General features: G+C 54.2%; 7 protein-coding genes across 7 annotated transcripts; 3 read left to right on the top strand and 4 right to left on the bottom strand.

The window, feature by feature from the left end:
* Positions 1-232: 232 nt before the first annotated feature.
* Positions 233-3,250, bottom strand: mfp (putative peroxisomal multifunctional beta-oxidation protein (MFP); the record flags this gene model as incomplete). The annotated part of the gene is made up of 7 exons (XM_026751082.1): positions 233-1,570; positions 1,618-2,026; positions 2,072-2,459; positions 2,504-2,593; positions 2,643-2,751; positions 2,802-3,029; positions 3,095-3,250. The coding sequence occupies 7 exons, from the start codon at positions 3,248-3,250 to the stop codon at positions 233-235; spliced, it is 2,718 nt and encodes a 905-aa protein (XP_026600168.1).
* Positions 3,251-5,413: 2,163 nt separating this feature from the next.
* Positions 5,414-6,067, bottom strand: DSM5745_09065 (uncharacterized protein; the record flags this gene model as incomplete). The annotated part of the gene is made up of 2 exons (XM_026751081.1): positions 5,414-5,893; positions 5,948-6,067. The coding sequence occupies 2 exons, from the start codon at positions 6,065-6,067 to the stop codon at positions 5,414-5,416; spliced, it is 600 nt and encodes a 199-aa protein (XP_026600167.1).
* Positions 6,068-7,139: 1,072 nt separating this feature from the next.
* Positions 7,140-7,700, top strand: DSM5745_09064 (ankyrin repeat domain-containing protein; the record flags this gene model as incomplete). The annotated part of the gene is made up of 1 exon (XM_026751080.1): positions 7,140-7,700. One exon carries the CDS (start codon positions 7,140-7,142, stop codon positions 7,698-7,700), a length of 561 nt encoding a protein of 186 aa, XP_026600166.1.
* Positions 7,701-10,108: 2,408 nt separating this feature from the next.
* DSM5745_09063 (TDA10 family protein) lies at positions 10,109-11,310 on the top strand (the record flags this gene model as incomplete). The annotated part of the gene is made up of 5 exons (XM_026751079.1): positions 10,109-10,264; positions 10,331-10,836; positions 10,894-10,917; positions 10,978-11,093; positions 11,147-11,310. 5 exons carry the CDS (start codon positions 10,109-10,111, stop codon positions 11,308-11,310), a joined length of 966 nt encoding a protein of 321 aa, XP_026600165.1.
* Positions 11,311-11,833: 523 nt separating this feature from the next.
* Positions 11,834-13,396, bottom strand: DSM5745_09062 (60S ribosomal protein uL30; the record flags this gene model as incomplete). The annotated part of the gene is made up of 4 exons (XM_026751078.1): positions 11,834-12,293; positions 12,345-12,511; positions 12,699-12,810; positions 13,380-13,396. The coding sequence occupies 4 exons, from the start codon at positions 13,394-13,396 to the stop codon at positions 11,834-11,836; spliced, it is 756 nt and encodes a 251-aa protein (XP_026600164.1).
* A 284-nt stretch (positions 13,397-13,680) lies between these two features.
* Positions 13,681-14,544, top strand: DSM5745_09061 (ESCRT-II subunit protein SNF8; the record flags this gene model as incomplete). Its single annotated transcript, XM_026751077.1, has 2 exons — positions 13,681-14,156; positions 14,226-14,544. 2 exons carry the CDS (start codon positions 13,681-13,683, stop codon positions 14,542-14,544), a joined length of 795 nt encoding a protein of 264 aa, XP_026600163.1.
* Positions 14,545-15,110: 566 nt separating this feature from the next.
* Positions 15,111-17,791, bottom strand: nip1 (translation initiation factor eIF3 core subunit c; the record flags this gene model as incomplete). Its single annotated transcript, XM_026751076.1, has 2 exons — positions 15,111-17,365; positions 17,455-17,791. 2 exons carry the CDS (start codon positions 17,789-17,791, stop codon positions 15,111-15,113), a joined length of 2,592 nt encoding a protein of 863 aa, XP_026600162.1.
* Between the last annotated feature and the right edge of the window lie 209 nt (positions 17,792-18,000).

Here is an 18,000-nt window from a genome sequence, read left to right as displayed (position 1 = left end):
AGGGGGCATCTGCGAATGCCACTCGGGGCAATGTTTTGAAGGACATGGATGGAACGATTTCCACATATTGTTGCCAGGGAAGCAGGCCACTCACGGGGAACCAGACATGGGGGTCTGCATACCATTCTAAGCATGAACTACCCGCCTAAAGAAGAAACAAGAGCAAAATGTATAGAACAGAAATTGCTAATCATTTATATACAACCTTGGAACCCATATCATCATCCATAGTTTACAATTTAGCCTTGGCACCCTCCAGCAGCTCCGCACCGGCGCCTGAAATAGCCGGCTTGCCCGTCTCAACAACGGTAGTCTGGAAAAGAACGGTATTGCCCTCCTTCCACATCTCAGTCTTGAGAGTCTGGCCGGGTAGAACAACACCCGCAAAGCGAACCTTCAGGTTCTTGATGGGTCCGAACCTCTGGAAGACGTGCTTACCCGAGACACCGAGCGAGCAGAGGCCGTGCAGAATGGGAGTCTTGAAGCCGCCGACCTTGCTGAACTCGGGGTCGATATGAAGCGGGTTGCGGTCACCGTTCAGACGGTACAGCGCGGCCTGGTCTTCCGAAGTCTTCTCCTCGACGACGACGTCGGCCTTGCGCTGGGGAGGCTTGTATGCCGCGACAGCGCCCTTGGGGCGCTTGGCAGTAGGCTTAGGCGAGCCACCAAAGCCACCGCTGCCGCGGATGAAGACGGTGGATTCGTTGTAAAAGAGATCCTCGCCGGTGGCAACATCCTTGGTAGTGAAGCCAGCAACAACCAGGGCGGCGGCACCCTTGTCGATCACGTCAATGAGCTTGGGGTAGGTCTTGGTCTTGGCATCGGTGGGGATGGGGAATTTGCGGATCTCCATGTACTGCTCGCCGTGGAGGAGCATCATGGGAGAAAAGTCCTTGACGATCTCGTTCATGTCCCACGGGGTGGCAGTGTTGAACCAGGGGATGACACCAAAGGTGGGAAGGGCTTGGAAGTGCTCGTTGTTCTCGTAGACCAGAGGCAGGTCAGTGCGCTTGGCACCCAAGCTCAGGTTGTAGAGGATGATATCGCGTTCGGTGTAGTCGAAGGGGGTGCCCTCAGTAGTTGCCTTCTTGGCACTCTCAATCGCGGTCAGGATCTCGTTGCCACTGCCACTGCCCTCCTTGCTGCCGCCGCTTCGGTTGTTGAAGTTGGACATGACCTTTTCGTTGGCGGCCTGGATGTCCGTGGGGTGGTCCGCACGGCCGTCGTCGAAGTTGATGATCTTTGCTAGTTCGCTAGCAACAGCCTCGGGAGTCAACTTGACGTCAACAGGGAAACCGTGGCCACCGCTGCGCTGCCAGCGAGTGCTGCCGAACCAACCGCTACCACATTCGAACAGACCTTTGCTGGAGTAGGGCTCAGGGGTCATGTCGGAGCAGAGCAGAACCACCAGAGGAGCGACGTAGTCGGGCTTGAATGCCTGAACCATCTCCTCGGGCATAATCGTTCTGGTCATGTTGGTACCGGCGTTGGGGGCAATGGTGTTCACCTTGATGTTGTACTTGGCGCCCTCAATTGCCAAAGCACGGGAGAATCCGAGGATACCAAGTTTCTAATTTGTCAGCTCACATGCAAAATACAACATATAGAGGAACATACCGCTGCGGCGTAGTTGGCCTGGCCGAAGTTGCCATAGATACCGCTTGTGCTAGCAGTGTTGACGATGCGGCCATACTTCTTCTTGAGCATGTGAGGCCAAGCAGCCTGGGTGACCTTGTATGTTCCACGAAGGTGGATGTTGAGAACTGGGTTCCAGAGGTCATCGTTCATGTTGGTAAAGGCCTTGTCGCGCAGGATTCCAGCGTTGTTGACCAGAATATCGATACGTCCGTAGGTGTCGATGGCGGTCTTGACAACAGCTGGGCCATCTTCGCAAGAGGCCTTGTTTCCAACGGCCTCTCCGCCCGCCTTCTTGATCTCCTGAACAACGGGCTCAGGGTCAACAAGATCGTTAACAACAACCTTGGCACCGAGTTTGGCGAACAAAAGGCAGTAAGCACGGCCAAGACTAACGCGGTTAGCTTAGGCATAAATCTGGATTTAATGAACGTACCCGTTACCGCCACCAGTAACAAGAGCAACCTTGCCCTTGAACTCTGGCTCCGGCCCTGAAGGAGCAGGAGGGAGCTTCAAGCCATCCTCTAGGAGTCCCATAAAGTCGGCGGGTCCAGTGGGGTAGTCGGGCTTCGAAAAGTCGTTGACCTCATTCCACTTTCTTGCGATAGCGCCAGGCGTCAAAGATGCATCGGTCTTCAGCAGAGCACCCTTGGCACGCTCCCAGCGGAGCTTAGCCACATGGCCGCCGCCAATCTCGAAAATCGAACCGGACTCGGTGGTGTTGGATGAGTGGACCAGAGTGGCGACGACGGGAACAACCCACTCGGGCCTGAGGAGCTCCAGGACCTCTGGGGGCATCACGGTAGCAGTCATACGACTCGCGGCTGCTAACGTTAGCAATGCCCAGAACGAGAGAATGCTGACATACCAATAGGAGCAATGACGTTGGCAATGATGTTGTACTTGGCGCCCTCCTTTGCGAGGGTCTCGGTGAATCCGACCTGACCGAGTTTGGCAGCTGATTTGTTAGCTATTTGCTTTGCTTCTCGAGTCGGTATGCGGCGTACCAGCATAGTTTGCTTGTCCGAAGTTACCGAATAGACCAGCAGCCGAGGCGGTGTTGATAATACGGCCGTACTTTTGTTTCCGGAAATGCGGCCAAGCAGCTCTCGCGCACTGGAAGATCAGCCTACCAATCCCAAAACGCGAGAAGAACCAGTTCCCACCTTGTATGCACCGTATGTGTGTACTTTGTAGATCAGATCCCAATCCTGATCCTTCATGTTCTTGAAGCTGACATCCCGCAGGATACCGGCGTTGTTGATGAGGACATCGACTCGGCCAAAGTTCTTGATAGCTGTGTCGATAATTCCCTCGCCGTTCTCGACGCTGTCGTAGTTGGCCACAGCCTTGCCGCCAGCAGCTTTGATTTCGTTGACGACCACATCGGCGGCCTACAAAGAGCGCGAGTTAGAACCGAGAGATTATCGGCAAGCCGGATTGCATGTGACGGACTCACCTTGTTCGACGCGCCCTCGCCCTTGTGAGAGCCACCTAGGTCGTTGACCACGACATTTGCACCTCTTGAGGCGAAGAAAAGAGCATATGCCTTGCCCAAGCCACCACCAGCGCCTGTAACGACGACGGTCTGGTTGTCAAAGCGCAGCTCGGACATGTTGGTGACTGAAAGAAATGAGGGGACGAAAGAGTGGGTGGAGGATGAGCGGAAGAAGAGAATAGAGAAGTAAGGGAGGACTGAAATATAATAAACTATTCAAGGAAAGGTTGAAGGAGAAGAGTGGTCTGGGGAGAAGCGGGATCAAGAATCATGGAGAGGAAAGAGAATCTGGGGAGAAGAAGTGATGACGGTCGCCGTGCTCGGCAAGCTGAGTCGCTTGAGCCGAGGTATCTGGCTGACCCCAAGCTCGGTGCTTCTGAGCCCACGCGCTGCCGCCGAGCATGGCAGATGTCGCGGCTTCACATGCCGAGCGTCAGCTCTTACTGTCGACTCTTCTCTCCTTCTCCAATATTTGGCAAACTGGATCATACGCGTTCCTCCGCGGTCGCCGTCTCTTTGCTGTGATCCCGAAACGGTTAGCGTCGTTCATGTGATCCGAGCACCGAGTCGTCTTATGTAACCGGCCTGAGTCAGGTGACGCAGTGTGGGGTATCTGTCAGTGTCAGTTGGTCAACTTGGTCAAAGCTTCCCATCTTCTACTCACTGAACAGCTGTCCGTGCTACATAGATCAGTTGCTATGCCCCTATCGGCCTCGATTAAGGCCATGTCCCAAGCCGGCAATCACCCCGTGATCCCTTGCTAAAATTGGGTTTCCACGTCGTCTCTTCTACCCTGGAATCGACTGGCCAGGCGCTGTATGATGGATCTCAGAATGTTCTCGTGTACCGCGTTGTGCGCCCTTACTCTCTGATCTGTACTTAATAAGACGCAAGAATCGCCAAATCTCGCAGTTCAGAGGCGGCGTCAATGTCAATGTGGAGTTCGCGCAGACGCTCCGTTCGCTCGCCGGCAGCGAAAGCAGAAATCATGAAGGGCCTCGCTCCTGGGGCTGCTTCAGTCTCTTGCTGAGCACAGCAATCTACGGCTGTCCCCATCTGACCTGACTCAAGCCAACTTGATGGAGAATATGCGCGTCGCGATATTGGAAACCAGTCACCGCCGGCCAACACTGTGTTTCATGGTCAATTTGTGCTGGTACGCTGATGTCAACTCAAGTTACTCAACTGCGGAGACCCGCTACTTGATTATGAGCAACTTGGCCACGGATGCTCTCAGACGCGGGTCGGCAGGGGATTATCTGAATGTTCTAGCTGCTCACTTTCCCGAGGGTCGGAAATATTGGCCAATACAGGTGTGAGAAGGCTTTAAAAGCAGACGCCATAGTCTTCGTATGCTACGGGTATGTGACTCCCCTACATCTCCTATTAGACTATGATCCTGGCTCCTCAAAATCTTGGTCTGACTTTGAGGTAGGGAATGATTGGCAATGGTTTGCTCTTCATGTTGGGTATACTCGTTTCTGAACCAAGAGCACCTCACAACCCTGAATGGGGCTCAGCTGAGGTCCACAGCACGTAGTTAAGGGGAAACGTTCTCGAACCAAACTCCGGGGTACCACCAACGGATCTTTCCGGACCCTTATTCTGGGGCTGCAGAACAGATGAGCTTTCGTGGCTTCTCCGGATCGAAATACGTGTCTCCAACCCAGAAATCCGGGACGCCCCAACGGATCCTTCCGGGTCCTTATCCCCGGGCTTGGAGGATCCTGGACAGATGAACTCTTGGAGGCGCCTTCCTGCACTAGCTCGACAGGGGTCAATGGATGGTGATGGATCCGGACGCTCAGGGCACCGCGGGCACGGCCTCCACTACTGCTAGGTGCACTGCACTAGTGAATAGTGCCAAGGGCCAAAGCTTAGCATTCGGCAATGCTTAGCATCAACGGCTTCATTAATCGTTAACTTATATACACCAATAGGTCATACCCTCCGTCCAACCTCGAACTGCCCCAGACCTCCGCGTGCCTAGTAACAACCCCGCTGCTGGCAGCGACATTTTGCTGTGAAACATCACAATGCGAAACTTCTTTGCTGCTCTGGCAAAGGTGATCCGTGTAACGACTCAAGATCCTCCATATGGGATAGAACACTTGGACTCGCTACCTGTTATCAAATGCGCCTTTGCTCTGGGCTGCGGCCAATTAAGACCGGCCTGAGCGGTGCCCAGCGCATAAAGGTCTCTTCTACTGATTTTAGGTTGGATTTCGTTGGGGTAATACGCTGAATATAGCCTGTGTCACACGCTCGAGCAGAGCATCATCACGGCCAAGGCCCCAGCAAGGGCGAGCCCTCATCCAAAGGCTCGTCAGAAACTGCTTCTTCGGCCTCCCGCTGCTGTTGTTGCCGCCATCTCTCAAACCACTCCGCATATTCGTCCGGCGAGGCCTCACTCGGCTCACCGCGATTGTATTTATCAATGTCAACCACAAGAACAAGCTTCCGGATCCCGTTCATCTCTACCATGTGTTGCTGAATGCTTCCGTACCGCGTCGTCGGTCGGGATGGCGTCTCGTAAGAGTATTCGGATTCAGGTCCAAGTTCGCGGTGCGGTTCCCGGTCAGAGTATCGGTGTCGGGGCCGGGGTCGGGATCGGCGGGGCGCGCCAGTTTCAGCCTCGAGTTCGGACATTCTGTGGTTGAGTGCGGTTTGGCCGAGGCCTTGCTCGAGATCGAGATCATCGTCTTCTTCGTACCAGTATTGCTTCCTTCTGATGAAGAACAGGATCGGGACTTCGCAGAGCTGACGCAGATTCTTAGCTTATCGCGCAAGCGTCCATTAACAAGCGAAACCTACCTGCGACATCATACCAAGGGCGAAGGTCAAGAAGACGACCGCCCCCAGCATCAAGATGATGGCACCGTCCGAGTCCGGCACATGGAAGTGCCCGGGGTGTGTGGAGTTTGAACTTGACATCTCTTATCTACCCGTTAACTACGGCTTCCGGTTTCTGAGTGCGATATACATAAGCGTCAAGATGAAGGAAGGAACGAGAAAGATAATTTCGATAGAGAAAGTCACTACGAGGATGCCGACACCATGAAGGCCCGGAATTTTGACGATCAGAATTCCGAACCCTTTTTTGGGTTTTTTTTTTCTGTTTTCTCTTCCGACCAACTATCGACAAGAATGATGCACGTGGAGGCTTAGCACTGTAGTGGCAGCAGCTATCGTTTAGTTCTGCTTTAGTGGCATCACCCGCGTCGTATACTCCGTACCAGTCACCAATCCAGGCTAGTGGCTGTGCTGCTGAATCATATACAACTGTCATGTCCTCAAATAGGTTAAAAGAGCCCAACCCGGATTGACCCGGGCCCAGTCGTAGGAGATGCTTCGATTGTTGTGGCCTATCAACGCATCGCAAAGACGAAGCAAGGAGTTTCTCCGATTAGATAATCCCCTCTACCAACTCGTTACTCAGCCCGCTTAGCCACGGATTCTAGAGGGTCGTTTCTACTGATCAGTGGATCTCAAAGAAGCTTCGCGGGCCGGATCTTTACGGAAATGGGCGAGTTCTCCGGAATTCCCCCGCTGTCAGTGTCAGGCTGTCAGCATCACCGTGTCAGAAACTCGCAGTAGGAGTGGTTGCAGACTAGATAGACTCGCTCTAGCGCATGTCTGCATCTGGTTCGGAACCGTCTCTGGGGGCCGGCCGAGTCTCTCCAGGGTGGGGATTCTGCCTGACTCGAGTCGAGGGCGCCGTGCGGGTGGCCAACTACGGCAACTGGTCGAGTGACTCTGCTGAGACTACTCCCTACTCTGGCGTAGCATGAAGCTATATCCTCAGCGCTAGCAGACACTGGCCGGGATTGCGACACAGCCAGCCGGACGGAGGAAGATAAGACCAATCGGCCTCCCTCGCCGAAACCCAAATTCTCTGACTTGATTCTGACTCTGCCTGCCGACGCCGTCCTCCATCCATCCTCACCTGCCATCTTCCATCTTCACCAATTCATCTCCTCATCACCCTCTACATCACCTCTACATCATGACCGACCTCCAACTCACCTTCCTCCTCGCCGCCGCAACAGGCAACACCCTCGCCCTCGAGCAAGCCTACCGCACCAACACCTCCATCCTAACAGCCAGCAACCCAGAAGGCCGCTCGGCCCTGCACCTCGCCGCCCTCCACGGCCACACCGCCGTCGTCCACCAACTCCTCTCCTACGGCACCAGCGCCTTCACAAAGGACTCCGCAGGCCAGACCCCCCTGCACCTCGCCGCGCAAGGCTCCGCCCCCGAGATCGTCGAGCTCCTGCTCCAGAACGACTGCGGCTCCGGCTGCTCCGTCCGCGACAACACCTGCAAAACCGCCATCTTCTACGCCTACCAGAACCCCAACGAGGAGATCCTCGCCCGCTTCCAGAAATACGCACCCAGCTGTGGCTCCGGGTGCGCCCTTACCCCGTCGATTATCCTGGGTGGCGGCGGCGGCGTGGGCGCAACGCAATCGGATTACTTTGGGTCGGTGTCGGTGTCGGTGTCAGCGTCGGCCTCCTCCTGCGGGCGGGGGCGGGCACCCACGGAACGAACCGCCATCAGGTCGTGAACATGATTCGTGCTCATTCGTGGTTCGGCTTGAGTCTCGACCCCCTCCGTTCCCGATTTCGAATGTCCTTGACGTGTTGAACTTGATTTGTCTGGCCTGGCCCTCCGCCCGCCAAGCCCACCGCCGACCGACGCCTACGAGTGAGTCTGACAAGTCGGTCCGATCTACCAGCCTAATAATGCGCCATCCACCCATTACTATTCGCCCCGCCCCGGCCTGCATCCATGCAAATTGCGAGTCGCGAAATGGGAATTCTGAGAATGGTGCCCGCGGAACCCGCGACGCCGGGCCGACCGCACTTTTTATTTTTTGAGGGTCTTCTTATTTTCCAGCTGCGTCTCCCTATGAGAGACGGAATGAATCGAATGATAGCCATGGCTGCGACGAGAGGTCGCAACTTGCAATGTATCGCTTACCTCGCCTGACAGGACGGGGCTGTCAGGCTGTGAAGGGCTCATCTGGAGAACCATTGGGGCCCCCTTGTGTCGCGGGAGGTGTCCCAGCGGCAGCGACCGGCATTTTCTATGGCGTTATGGGCTGGCAGGGCTTTCGTTTTTAGATTTGGGGTTTATTTGTACTGGTTACAGCGCTTATTTGACGGAATCACTGATGTTTATGTAGCCTTTTCATGTATCAAAATCAGTCGGTCGTTTCCGTTCTATGCGTTCTCTGTTGAGCCAAAGTCTAATAGAAAGCAGGGCAGCATGTCGAGATTCTCCGGTTACTGCATGCTCGATCTAAGTCTATACTTTTGTGCTTTCAAAGAGAGATCCGAGCTTTTTGTTTTCATACACTCTTTTTCCTCAATATCTTGTCTACGGAGTATTCCAGGGCAAAGAAACCTCAGTCCAATAGCGCCGCGGAGGTATTCATGGCCGTTGTCATATGTGCTGTGTGCCTGTGATTGCAAATCCCTCCCAAATCCCAATGCTACATACCTTTACGACGTCAATATAACGATGTCTCATCTGAAACCGCCGTTGAAGTTTGCAAAAAGTACCAAGAACTACTCGGCAGAGAGTAGACCGACAAAGGCCCACCAGACGCCATGACCATCTGGCGTTTTGCATCCTCCGTCTTGGACAGTTGGACTCGACCCATCGCATCGGCGCCCAGCCCGTCGGAAATTACCCGAAAGTCTTGTTTCTTCCCGACCCCGAGTGCCAAAGCCAAACGAGCTCTTCGTATCCGGATAATCTCAAACGTGATAATATCCCTTTGTGACACACTGACACGTGTGCCTCACATTTTTCTACCCAACCTGCATACCCGGCGACGCGGTTTTCCGTAATCATCATTTCTTGCCTACTTAACGCAGCCCAATCGTGTCGAGCAGCCTAGCCGCCTGTTGTTCGATTCGTCCAAAGTAGCGACGTTGCGGGCGCGCCGCAGCAACGAAAAGGTGCATGCGGCCGGCCAGCCGCACACGGGCTATTTTGGACACTGACGAGTCTCTATTCAGACTCTAGAACCCCGCGGTATTATTGCAGGATTGTCTTGGTCCATCGGAACGCTTTCCGAGCTCTCGGGTTCCCAAAGTGCCCGCGCGGTTTAGAATTCGACGACGACAGGATACCATGCCGTGCCGTGCCGTGTGCTGCGCTGTCGGTGTCGGTGTCGGTGTCACTGCAGAAGATCCCGCGTCGTCGAGAATTGCGCGTTATCACTTGTCCCGTCCTCTATAGTAGCATTAGTAGACTAGACGACTCAGTCGATATGGTCAATATCCTTCTCCTTGCCGAGCGTTGTTTCGAGCAGGCCAGTGTGACTCGACGAGACGCCAGTACCCCCTCATTGCCGGCCACTCTTTTATCTTTGGGCTGTCGTCCTTGCAGAGGAGACGTGGGATCTTCTGTTATAGGCTCGATAGCTTTGGCGACAATGACTGCGATGCCGTCTTCAGGCAATACAGCCTAGTCCGAACGGGAGGAGTCGAGCAAAGGCATCTGGCCTCGTGAGGCTAGCAACGTGGACCTGGTCGGTGGGCTTCTCGTATGGGCCGTGCGCATCAAAGCAGTGACGGTTGGTCTGAGAAGAAAATATTATGAGTGGGGGACACAGACACAGTTCGTCCATGGTGCCGTGCAGGCCTGTAGTCTACCCCGCACACAAACAGATTGCCAGATCAAGTACCTATCTCAGCACAGGCCATCACCAGCAGACAAGTGCAAAAGAGCTGACTTGCCATTCAACAATACAGCGTCCAGATCTTCTTAAATCCCGGCAGATGTATACAGCAGGGTGAAGATTTCTCGGGCGAAACCCAGCCCATCCCCACACCAGTTCCCCAGCCCGGACAAACAAAGTCCGCCCGGTCGGACTTCCCCCGACGAGACACACTGGTATATCAACTTTCATCCCCACACGAACCTTTTCTTCTAGAACAGTTTCTGTACATTCTAGCCAAGATGCCCGAGATCTTCGACGACAAATCCGAACACTGCATCCCGTTCCTCCTCGAGCGCCTGAAAGCGCACCAGGCGCAGCACGGCGACGACCCCGCCAATACCCCGCCGTTTTTCCTCGGCCTGAATGGTGTCCAGGGTGCTGGGAAGACTGTTCTGGTATGACTACTCTTAATCTCTTCCCTCAATAGAAAGCGGAAGGTCAGTTCCTAACAACAATCGCAGGTCTCAACCCTCAACGCAACCCTCCGCTCCCCGCCATACTCACTGGCAGTCGTAACCCTCTCCCTCGACGACCTCTACCTCACACACGAAGACCAAGTGTCCCTTGCAAAGAACAACCCAACGAACCCGCTTCTCCAACATCGCGGCCAACCAGGCACACACGACCTCCCGCTCGCGCAATCGGTCTTCGCGTCCCTGCGCGCCGGCCGGCAGACGCAGATCCCGCAGTACGATAAGTCGGCGTTCAGCGGGCAGGGCGATCGTGTCCCCGTCGCGAAATGGGAGACCGTTAATGGTGAGGGTCAGGAGCAGATCAAGGTTCTGATATTCGAGGGGTGGAGTGTGGGCTTCCGGGCGTGGGATGAGGATGTGCTGCGGCGGAAATGGGAAGATGCGGTTAGGCGGAAGGAGAGCGATCCGGGGTATAGGGGGAGGCTGGGGCATGTGCGGTTTGAGGATGTGAGGAAGGTCAATGAGGCGTTGAAGGGGTACGATGTTTTGACCGAGTGAGTGTCTTGCATTCGAATTGAGTTTGGTGGGCGCGAGCTAATCACTTTCTACAGCCAGCTGGATGCGTTAATACATATGTATGCTTCCTTTTCTCAACCCGACCCAGGATTGTCCTGATACTGACTAGAATATCGCAGCGACGCCCAAGATAATTACTTCGTCTACGACTGGCGGCAAGAGCAGGAGCGGACACTCCGAGCCACGAAAGGAATCGGAATGACCGAGGAACAAGTCAACCACTTTGTTGATGGCTGTATGTCTTCCACATATTGATTCATGACCGATGAAGCGAGACTAACTGCACAGATTACCCTTCATATGAACTCTACAGCGAGACGCTCCGCGCAGGGGCATTCAAGCCGGTTCCGCACTCAACGACTGCAGATGCATCACCGGAGGGGTGGGAGGGAAAACAGCTTAGGTTGATTGTGAACAAGAATAGGCGGGTGCAGGAGGTTGTCAAGATATAGGGTAGAGGTGTGTGCGTCGTGCCATAGGTATATATATAATTGCCGATCTCCGGAGTACATATGCGAACATATATAGAGTCCTCAGTCTCTTCCGCTAGGTCTACGAGTTCAAGACATTGATATACTTTGATGGAGAGAATAATCAGCAGCAAGAAGTAAGACCATGAGTTCCTGTTCGCTTGGTTTCGAAGTTCATGACGCGTGTTCAAAGCGTAGTTCATGCGATGAGTCTCGAACTTAGATACCAGGAAAGAGGTAGGTTGAGCAGTTTAGGATGAAAAACGCATAAAGGGCACAATGCCTACAAGGACAGGGAACGAGAGATGTGAGCAACCTAAATGACTACAAGCTACGAGACTACGCGGATCAAGGGCGAATGTAAGTAAAAATGACTACAATTCAAACGCTGAAGGGTATAACGTGGACAATCATAACTGCTAGAAGCTTTTATATTTTCAACTCGGACTTCAGACCGTTAAGGCATAAATCCAGACCGCGACGCCTATCCCCGAGAAGAACAAATCTAGTTCATCTGGCGGATGAGGGCGTTGATGTTCTCCTCACGGTTACCAGTGTCACCACCCTGGATGAAGTGCTTGAACTTGCGGGTGCGGAAGCCACCGGTGGGGTTGGAGAGCTTGAAGGGCCACAGGAAGTTGTTGGCCTGCTTGAAGTTGGGGCCGACAGTGTAGATCTCGTGGATCAGATCCTCCATGCAGACGATGCCGTACTTGCCGAGGTGCTCCTCGATGATCTGGTTGTCGGTAAGAGCAACACGCTGCTTGTTGATCTTTCCGTAACCGCGCTTGTAGACGAGCTCACGGATGGACTTCAGGTTGGGGTAGCCGTAGGCAACGTAGGGGTTGATGATGGTAAGCATCTCCTGGGTAGCCTTGGTGAGCTTGACGAAGGTACCGTTGTTGATCTGGAGGAGACGGAGGAGCTGGAGGATCTTGCGGGGCTGAGGAGCGATCTTGTTGATACTGCGAATGGTTAGCACTGAGCTGCATGGTCTTGCCAGGTGAAATGCTTACCCCTTGATACGGACAACGAAGATCAGCTTGGGCTCCTCGGGAACGTAGAAGTTACCCTCCTGGCGAGCGACGCGGGCAAGGCGGATCTTCTCGCGCTCAGCGTTGCGGTAGTCCTGGACGTAGGACTCGGCGCGCTTGAAGATGACGGCGCGCTTCTCCTTGTTGGCCTGGAATTTCTGAGTTAGCGAATGCCAGTACAGAAAGTCAAGATAAAAAAAGCATGAAGCAATATTCTCAGCCCCGAAAGATGGTTAACAAAGCGACAGCATCGACTGGTAATCTAGTCGCGTGATGGTTGGTGTCATCACCGTATTGCAAAGGAAGGAAGAAAAAGAAAGCAAAAGGTGTACTCACGGCCTTCTTCTTCTGGGCCTCCTCACGGGCAACAGCGCGAGCCTGCTCCTGGCTCTTGCGCTTCTTGAGGAGGGTCTCAGGGACGAGGACCTGGTCCTGGGTGGGGACGGTGCTGCGAAGGTCAGTATAGTCCGTCACAAGTTTGAGCAATTCCGCCGAGTGAAAGAATTGCGGCTACAGCGCCACATTCTCAGACTGAAGGCTAAAGACAGTAGAACACCCGACAGAATTTTTTTAATCGGTGAGGTTGGTGGTTCAACAGACTTTGCTACTAATCACCCATTTTCAGCAGTGACCTTCGCAGTCATGTATGAACGTAGCAAGCCTCATCCGACAAGACCCCAAGCATAACGCTCAGGAAGGTAATGTTGACGCTGCTGTTAGACCTCCCAGACCCGCGAGGGCAGAGATGGCCAACGATAGCTCTCAACAATGGTTTTCAAGGAGAAGGCATTGCGCTTTCAACCTCAACACCCCATCCCAATTCTCAGTCCCATGTACCGCCTCCAACGTTTCCATTGATGCGTGCGCCAGGCGAGAAAAGGTCGCGGGAACGATCGAGCTGGTGCCTCCCGACCATTTCTGATCGGAGCATCTCCAGCGAGAAGGACGACTATAAACCGAACCTTGCAGGCTCATTGGATGAATCAACCCATAAGGAAGAGTTCAATAGCAACATACGTAGCGGTAGAGGCCATTGCGACGGTCCGTTGAGTTCGCGAGTTGGGCGGTTGGCGAAAGCTGTCGATGGGAAGAAGTCGAGGAGCGGAAATTTCAGAAGAAGAAGTCGTTGTGGGTTACCGAGAGCGCACTAGCCGTAGGCGGTTAGGTCCGCGCTAATGCCGCCTAGTCCCAACTCGGATGCTCTGCCCTTATCAGTAGGGCTGCTCTTATCAGCTGATACCCTCCGATAAGGCTCAACGGCATCATCACGGCCTCCGGACCCCGCAACGCCGCTCTCTCCGTACTACAGACGATCATCATGGCTTCTCGTAGGGGTGTTGGACTCGGCGCCTTTGCAAACCGCTCCCAAGCCACACAATCCTACGCAAACCATGGCGCAAACCTACGCTCAACGCATACTTCCTCGCTGCAGACCCAGCTCTCCGTATTCCAGACCCTCCTTCACAACTTCGCCCTAGAACATAGCTCAACGATCAAGTCCAACCCAACGTTCCGCGCAGAGTTCGCCCGTATGTGTAATGCCATCGGCGTCGACCCCCTTGCTGCTAGCAACGTAAAAGGCAAAAATGGACGCAAGGCCCTGGGCGACAGCGCATCCTTCTGGACGCAGATTATGGGCGGTGACATGAATGATTTCTACTTCGAGGTTGCTGTCCGTGTGGTTGAGCTATGCCGTGAGACGCGAAGTGAGAATGGCGGTTTGCTTGGTGTTGAGGAGTGCCGGAAGCGCGTCGGCAAGGGCAAGGCCATTGGAAGTGGACTTGAGGTTACGGAGTATGCAGCCCAAATCGGAATCTTCAAGCTACAAACATACATCAGCTAACGACGACTTTTTAACTCCAGCGATGACGTCCTCCGTGCTGTTAAGTCACTTGAACCACTAGGCTCAGGCTTCTCTATCATCCTCGTCGGCAACAAGCAATATATCCGCTCGATACCCAAGGAGTTGAATACCGACCAATCCACTGTACTCGAAGTCATACAGGTTCTGGGCTACGTCAGTGTCTCAATGTTACAAATCAATCTAAAGTGGGAAAAGGCTCGCGCACAAACTGTCATGGATGATCTTCTGGCAGATGGACTAGTTTGGGTCGATCTACAATGTGCAGAGAAGGAATACTGGTCGCCCCAGGGCCTCCTTGAAGATGCTGATGAGGGCTGATGCTCTTAAGGCCTATTGTTTTTTTCCAACTAATACCCGCTCCGATCTCTGCTGCGATATATCATTACTTGAGTGGTGATACCTGGTTCGTTGTCTCAAGACGTGACCTCACCCCTCAAACAACCTCTAAGCGGCGTCACTAGTCTCACGGCGAGAGGTATGCGGCGCCATAGGCGGCTGACGAACTCCAACATCTCGCCGTGCTGGAGGAAATCCACGCCCAACGAGGTTCTTCGTGATCCAGTGCCAGATAGAAGTCTGCATCAAACCTGGCTCGAATTCACTGCCAACCAACAGACGGCCTAGAAGGAGCATATCCACAACATATAAATAATTATGAAACTTTCAAGCTCCTGTTTTCTATTGGATTAGAAAAGGCCGGTTTTTACTTCGCTGCTACGGATATTGTAATTTCGGGTGTATGAAATGAGAGATTCAGTTAACTCCTCTAGCAGACATCACGCGTAAGAGCAAAGAATGATCGTACGTGTCATATTCCAATAAGAACATTACCATGAGTAAAGAAAAAAGAAAAGACATGCCATTATAAAACAACCTTATTTTATTTATGCCTTGATCGCTCCACCCAATGCACCACCACCGAATTGCTGACCACCGGGCCGGCGCTGGCCTCCACCAGGGAATCGGGGTCCACCACGACCCTGGCCACCACCTCGGCCACCGCGGCCGCCACGGCCACCAGCACCTTGGTCGCGCTGGAAGGCATTGGCCATGCCCTGTGTCCGTTGCTCGAGGGTCTTCTCGTTGGCCTCGAGGAGGTTCATGGACTTGTCGGCGAGGGTGACGATCTGGGACTGCAGGCGGGAGAGCTCGACGCCCTTGCGGAAGATGATAGCGTCGTTGACCTGGTCGAGGGCGGCGCCGAGTTCCTCGTGGGAGATCATGCGGCTGATGATAGCGGCGATCTTCTTCTCAGAGAGCTCGAACATCGTTGACAGGGTGGAGATGGAGAGGCTGTCGTAGAAGGGGGCGTAGGTGAAGAGGTATGTGCGGAGACCTTCCTCCTGGATCTGCTGGGAGAGCATCTCCTTGATCTTCTCTGGTTGCGGCATAAGGTCCCAAATCTTGATGGAGTTGAGCATCTCGGCGGCCTTCTTCCAGTCGCCGGCGGCAAGGAACTTGGCGCTCATGATGACGCCGTCACGGGTGTTCTCAGCGGGACCTGTGAAGACCTGTCGCTCGTTGTAGTCGAGCATGCGGCGGAAAGTCTTGGAGATGACGCGGCGCTTCATCTCGGGGGAAGAGGAGGTCTGGGCCATCAGAGGAACCTCAAGGAACATGCTGGAAGTAAGGTAGATGCACTCGAGCAGTTCAAGGTTGATGTGCATGTGGAATGGGAGTTGGCGTTGACGCTCGAGACGCTCCTGTTCGGGGGAGACGGTGGAGAAACGCTGGAGAATGATACCCTGGGCGAGAAGCTCCTTTTGACGTCCGCTACCGCAGATCTCGGAGAGGGTGTTCTGGGCCTCGTAAATAAGGCCAGCGCGGAAGGCACACAGACCAATCTGGACCAGGGTCCTGTTGAAGAGGATCTGGGAGCTGACGTCGAAGTTGGCGATGCTCTCGGACAAATGGGACATGAGCATGAGGTCACGAGCACGGTAGTACTGGTCGTGAAGAGCGAGGAAATAGATCTGAGCCAGCATAGCACGCGCCCGGAGGATACCGTCGCTGTTCTTGAAAAGGTAGTTGCATAGCGTCTGGACCAGGGTCAGGGCGTCCGTGTTACCACGGGTTGTGATGGAAGTCTCCAGCTCGGAAGGAAGGGCCTTCTCTGTGCCCTCCTCCAAAATTGTGACAACCTGAGAAGGCTTGAAGTAGACGTGCTCAAGTCTCCTCATAACAACCCGGTTCAGGCTGTCCTGGCGCTGATCCGTCTTCTCCATCCTTGTGAGAGCCTCGACGTAGATCTGAGTTCGCACAAGGTTAGCGTACAACTGCTTCTCATCACTCAGACGTTCAATGTATTCGGCAGTGTGAGGATCGATGTGTTGCAGAGACCGTGTGAGCTCATCATCCAATCTCTCGACGTATGAAACGATGCTTCCAGGGATGTAGAAAGTCTCGCCAGTGGCAACCTGAGGCTGCTTCTCGTCGTCCTCCCACTCCTCGGCACCTTCGCTAACGATGTAGTTGCGCTCCGTCTCAAGAACGGAAAGCAGGGTAGCCAGTTCTTGCTCGGCGGCCTTCCATTGGTCGACGCTCATGTAAGCAGCGGTGGATGTGGTAGTAAGGTCGAAACGGGTGGAGATGAGGGTGAGGTAGACACGGATGCGCTGGTAAGGGGTCTGGGCCACCTCCAGGAGCTTCTCCATGGTCTTGATCTGCTCGAGACGGTCGGTGTTCTTCTTTCCTCGTGACTCGACGATAACGCGGAGGTGCTTCAGGATACTCTCGGGGGTGTACTGGAGGGTCTTTCCGCCACGGCCAACGGTCGCGAAACCATCGTCGTCTCCGGCGAAGGCAGCGGGGGCCTCAACGCGCTCAAGCTTGCTCAGGCGAGGGGCAGCAGGGGCGGGCTTCTTCTTCTCTTCCTCATCCTCGCTCTCCATGTAGCCATCCTTGTTCGCCCGGTACTTCTCGACCTGCGCAGCATACTCCTTGTTGTTCTTCTTGATCTTCTGCTTGATGGCGTTGAAACCCTTGGCGTTGCTAGCGTTCATCTTCTTGTTCGACGACTTCTGCTTGGTGACGGCCTCGTTGACGAAATCCTCGAGGTCCGCAACGGTCTTGACGTAAATCTTGGGAACGGGGCCGGACTGGAGGACCTTGACGATCTGACGGTTCATCTTATCGAACTCTAAGCATCTCATTAGTACCAAAACTCATTTCCCCGCTCCATCTCACGGCTCAAAAAGCGCAAGTCATCCAAAATCCGAATCCACGCACCTGCTGAGATAACCGCCCAGTCGTTGATCTTTTGGGCATTATCGATCAACTTGATCGTGCTCTCGAGTTCCTCCAGTCGCTTGTTCTTCGCACTCTTGACGACCTTGACCACATCTTCCTCCTCGCTTTCTTCGCTGTCGCTCACATCCTTCATGAAACGGTTGACACCGGTTTTTCCAGCGTCCTCATCCTCAGAGGACTCCTCCTCCGAAGAGGCGTCCTCCTCCTCGCTAGATTCCTCCTCGGACTTCTCGACCTCGTCATCGCTGTAGAGCTCCTCCTCGTCGGAGCCGCTGGTGTCGCTGTCGCTGTCGTTGCCGTAGAAAAAGCGCGACATGATTGCGGTTGGCCAGGTGAAACGGCGTGTCGACTTTTCGCGGGGTATAAGAACGTCGGTATCGCCGGCCGTAAAAGGGTGCCTGGTTGGAAAATCCCGTTGTGAGGATTCGTAGCCGCAGCGGCGTTGGGAATCGGCGGCGAGCCACACAAATTTAAGCGAGCCCGCGCCTAACCGCTTTAGGCAATTGGGATCCCCGGCCCCGGGGG

This window comes from Aspergillus mulundensis (assembly GCF_003369625.1).
Source record: "Aspergillus mulundensis strain DSM 5745 chromosome Unknown scaffold_11, whole genome shotgun sequence".
Classification (NCBI taxonomy): domain Eukaryota; kingdom Fungi; phylum Ascomycota; class Eurotiomycetes; order Eurotiales; family Aspergillaceae; genus Aspergillus; species Aspergillus mulundensis.
The sequence above is the reverse complement of the archived record's forward strand: the minus strand, read 5'-3'. Positions and strand labels throughout refer to the sequence as shown.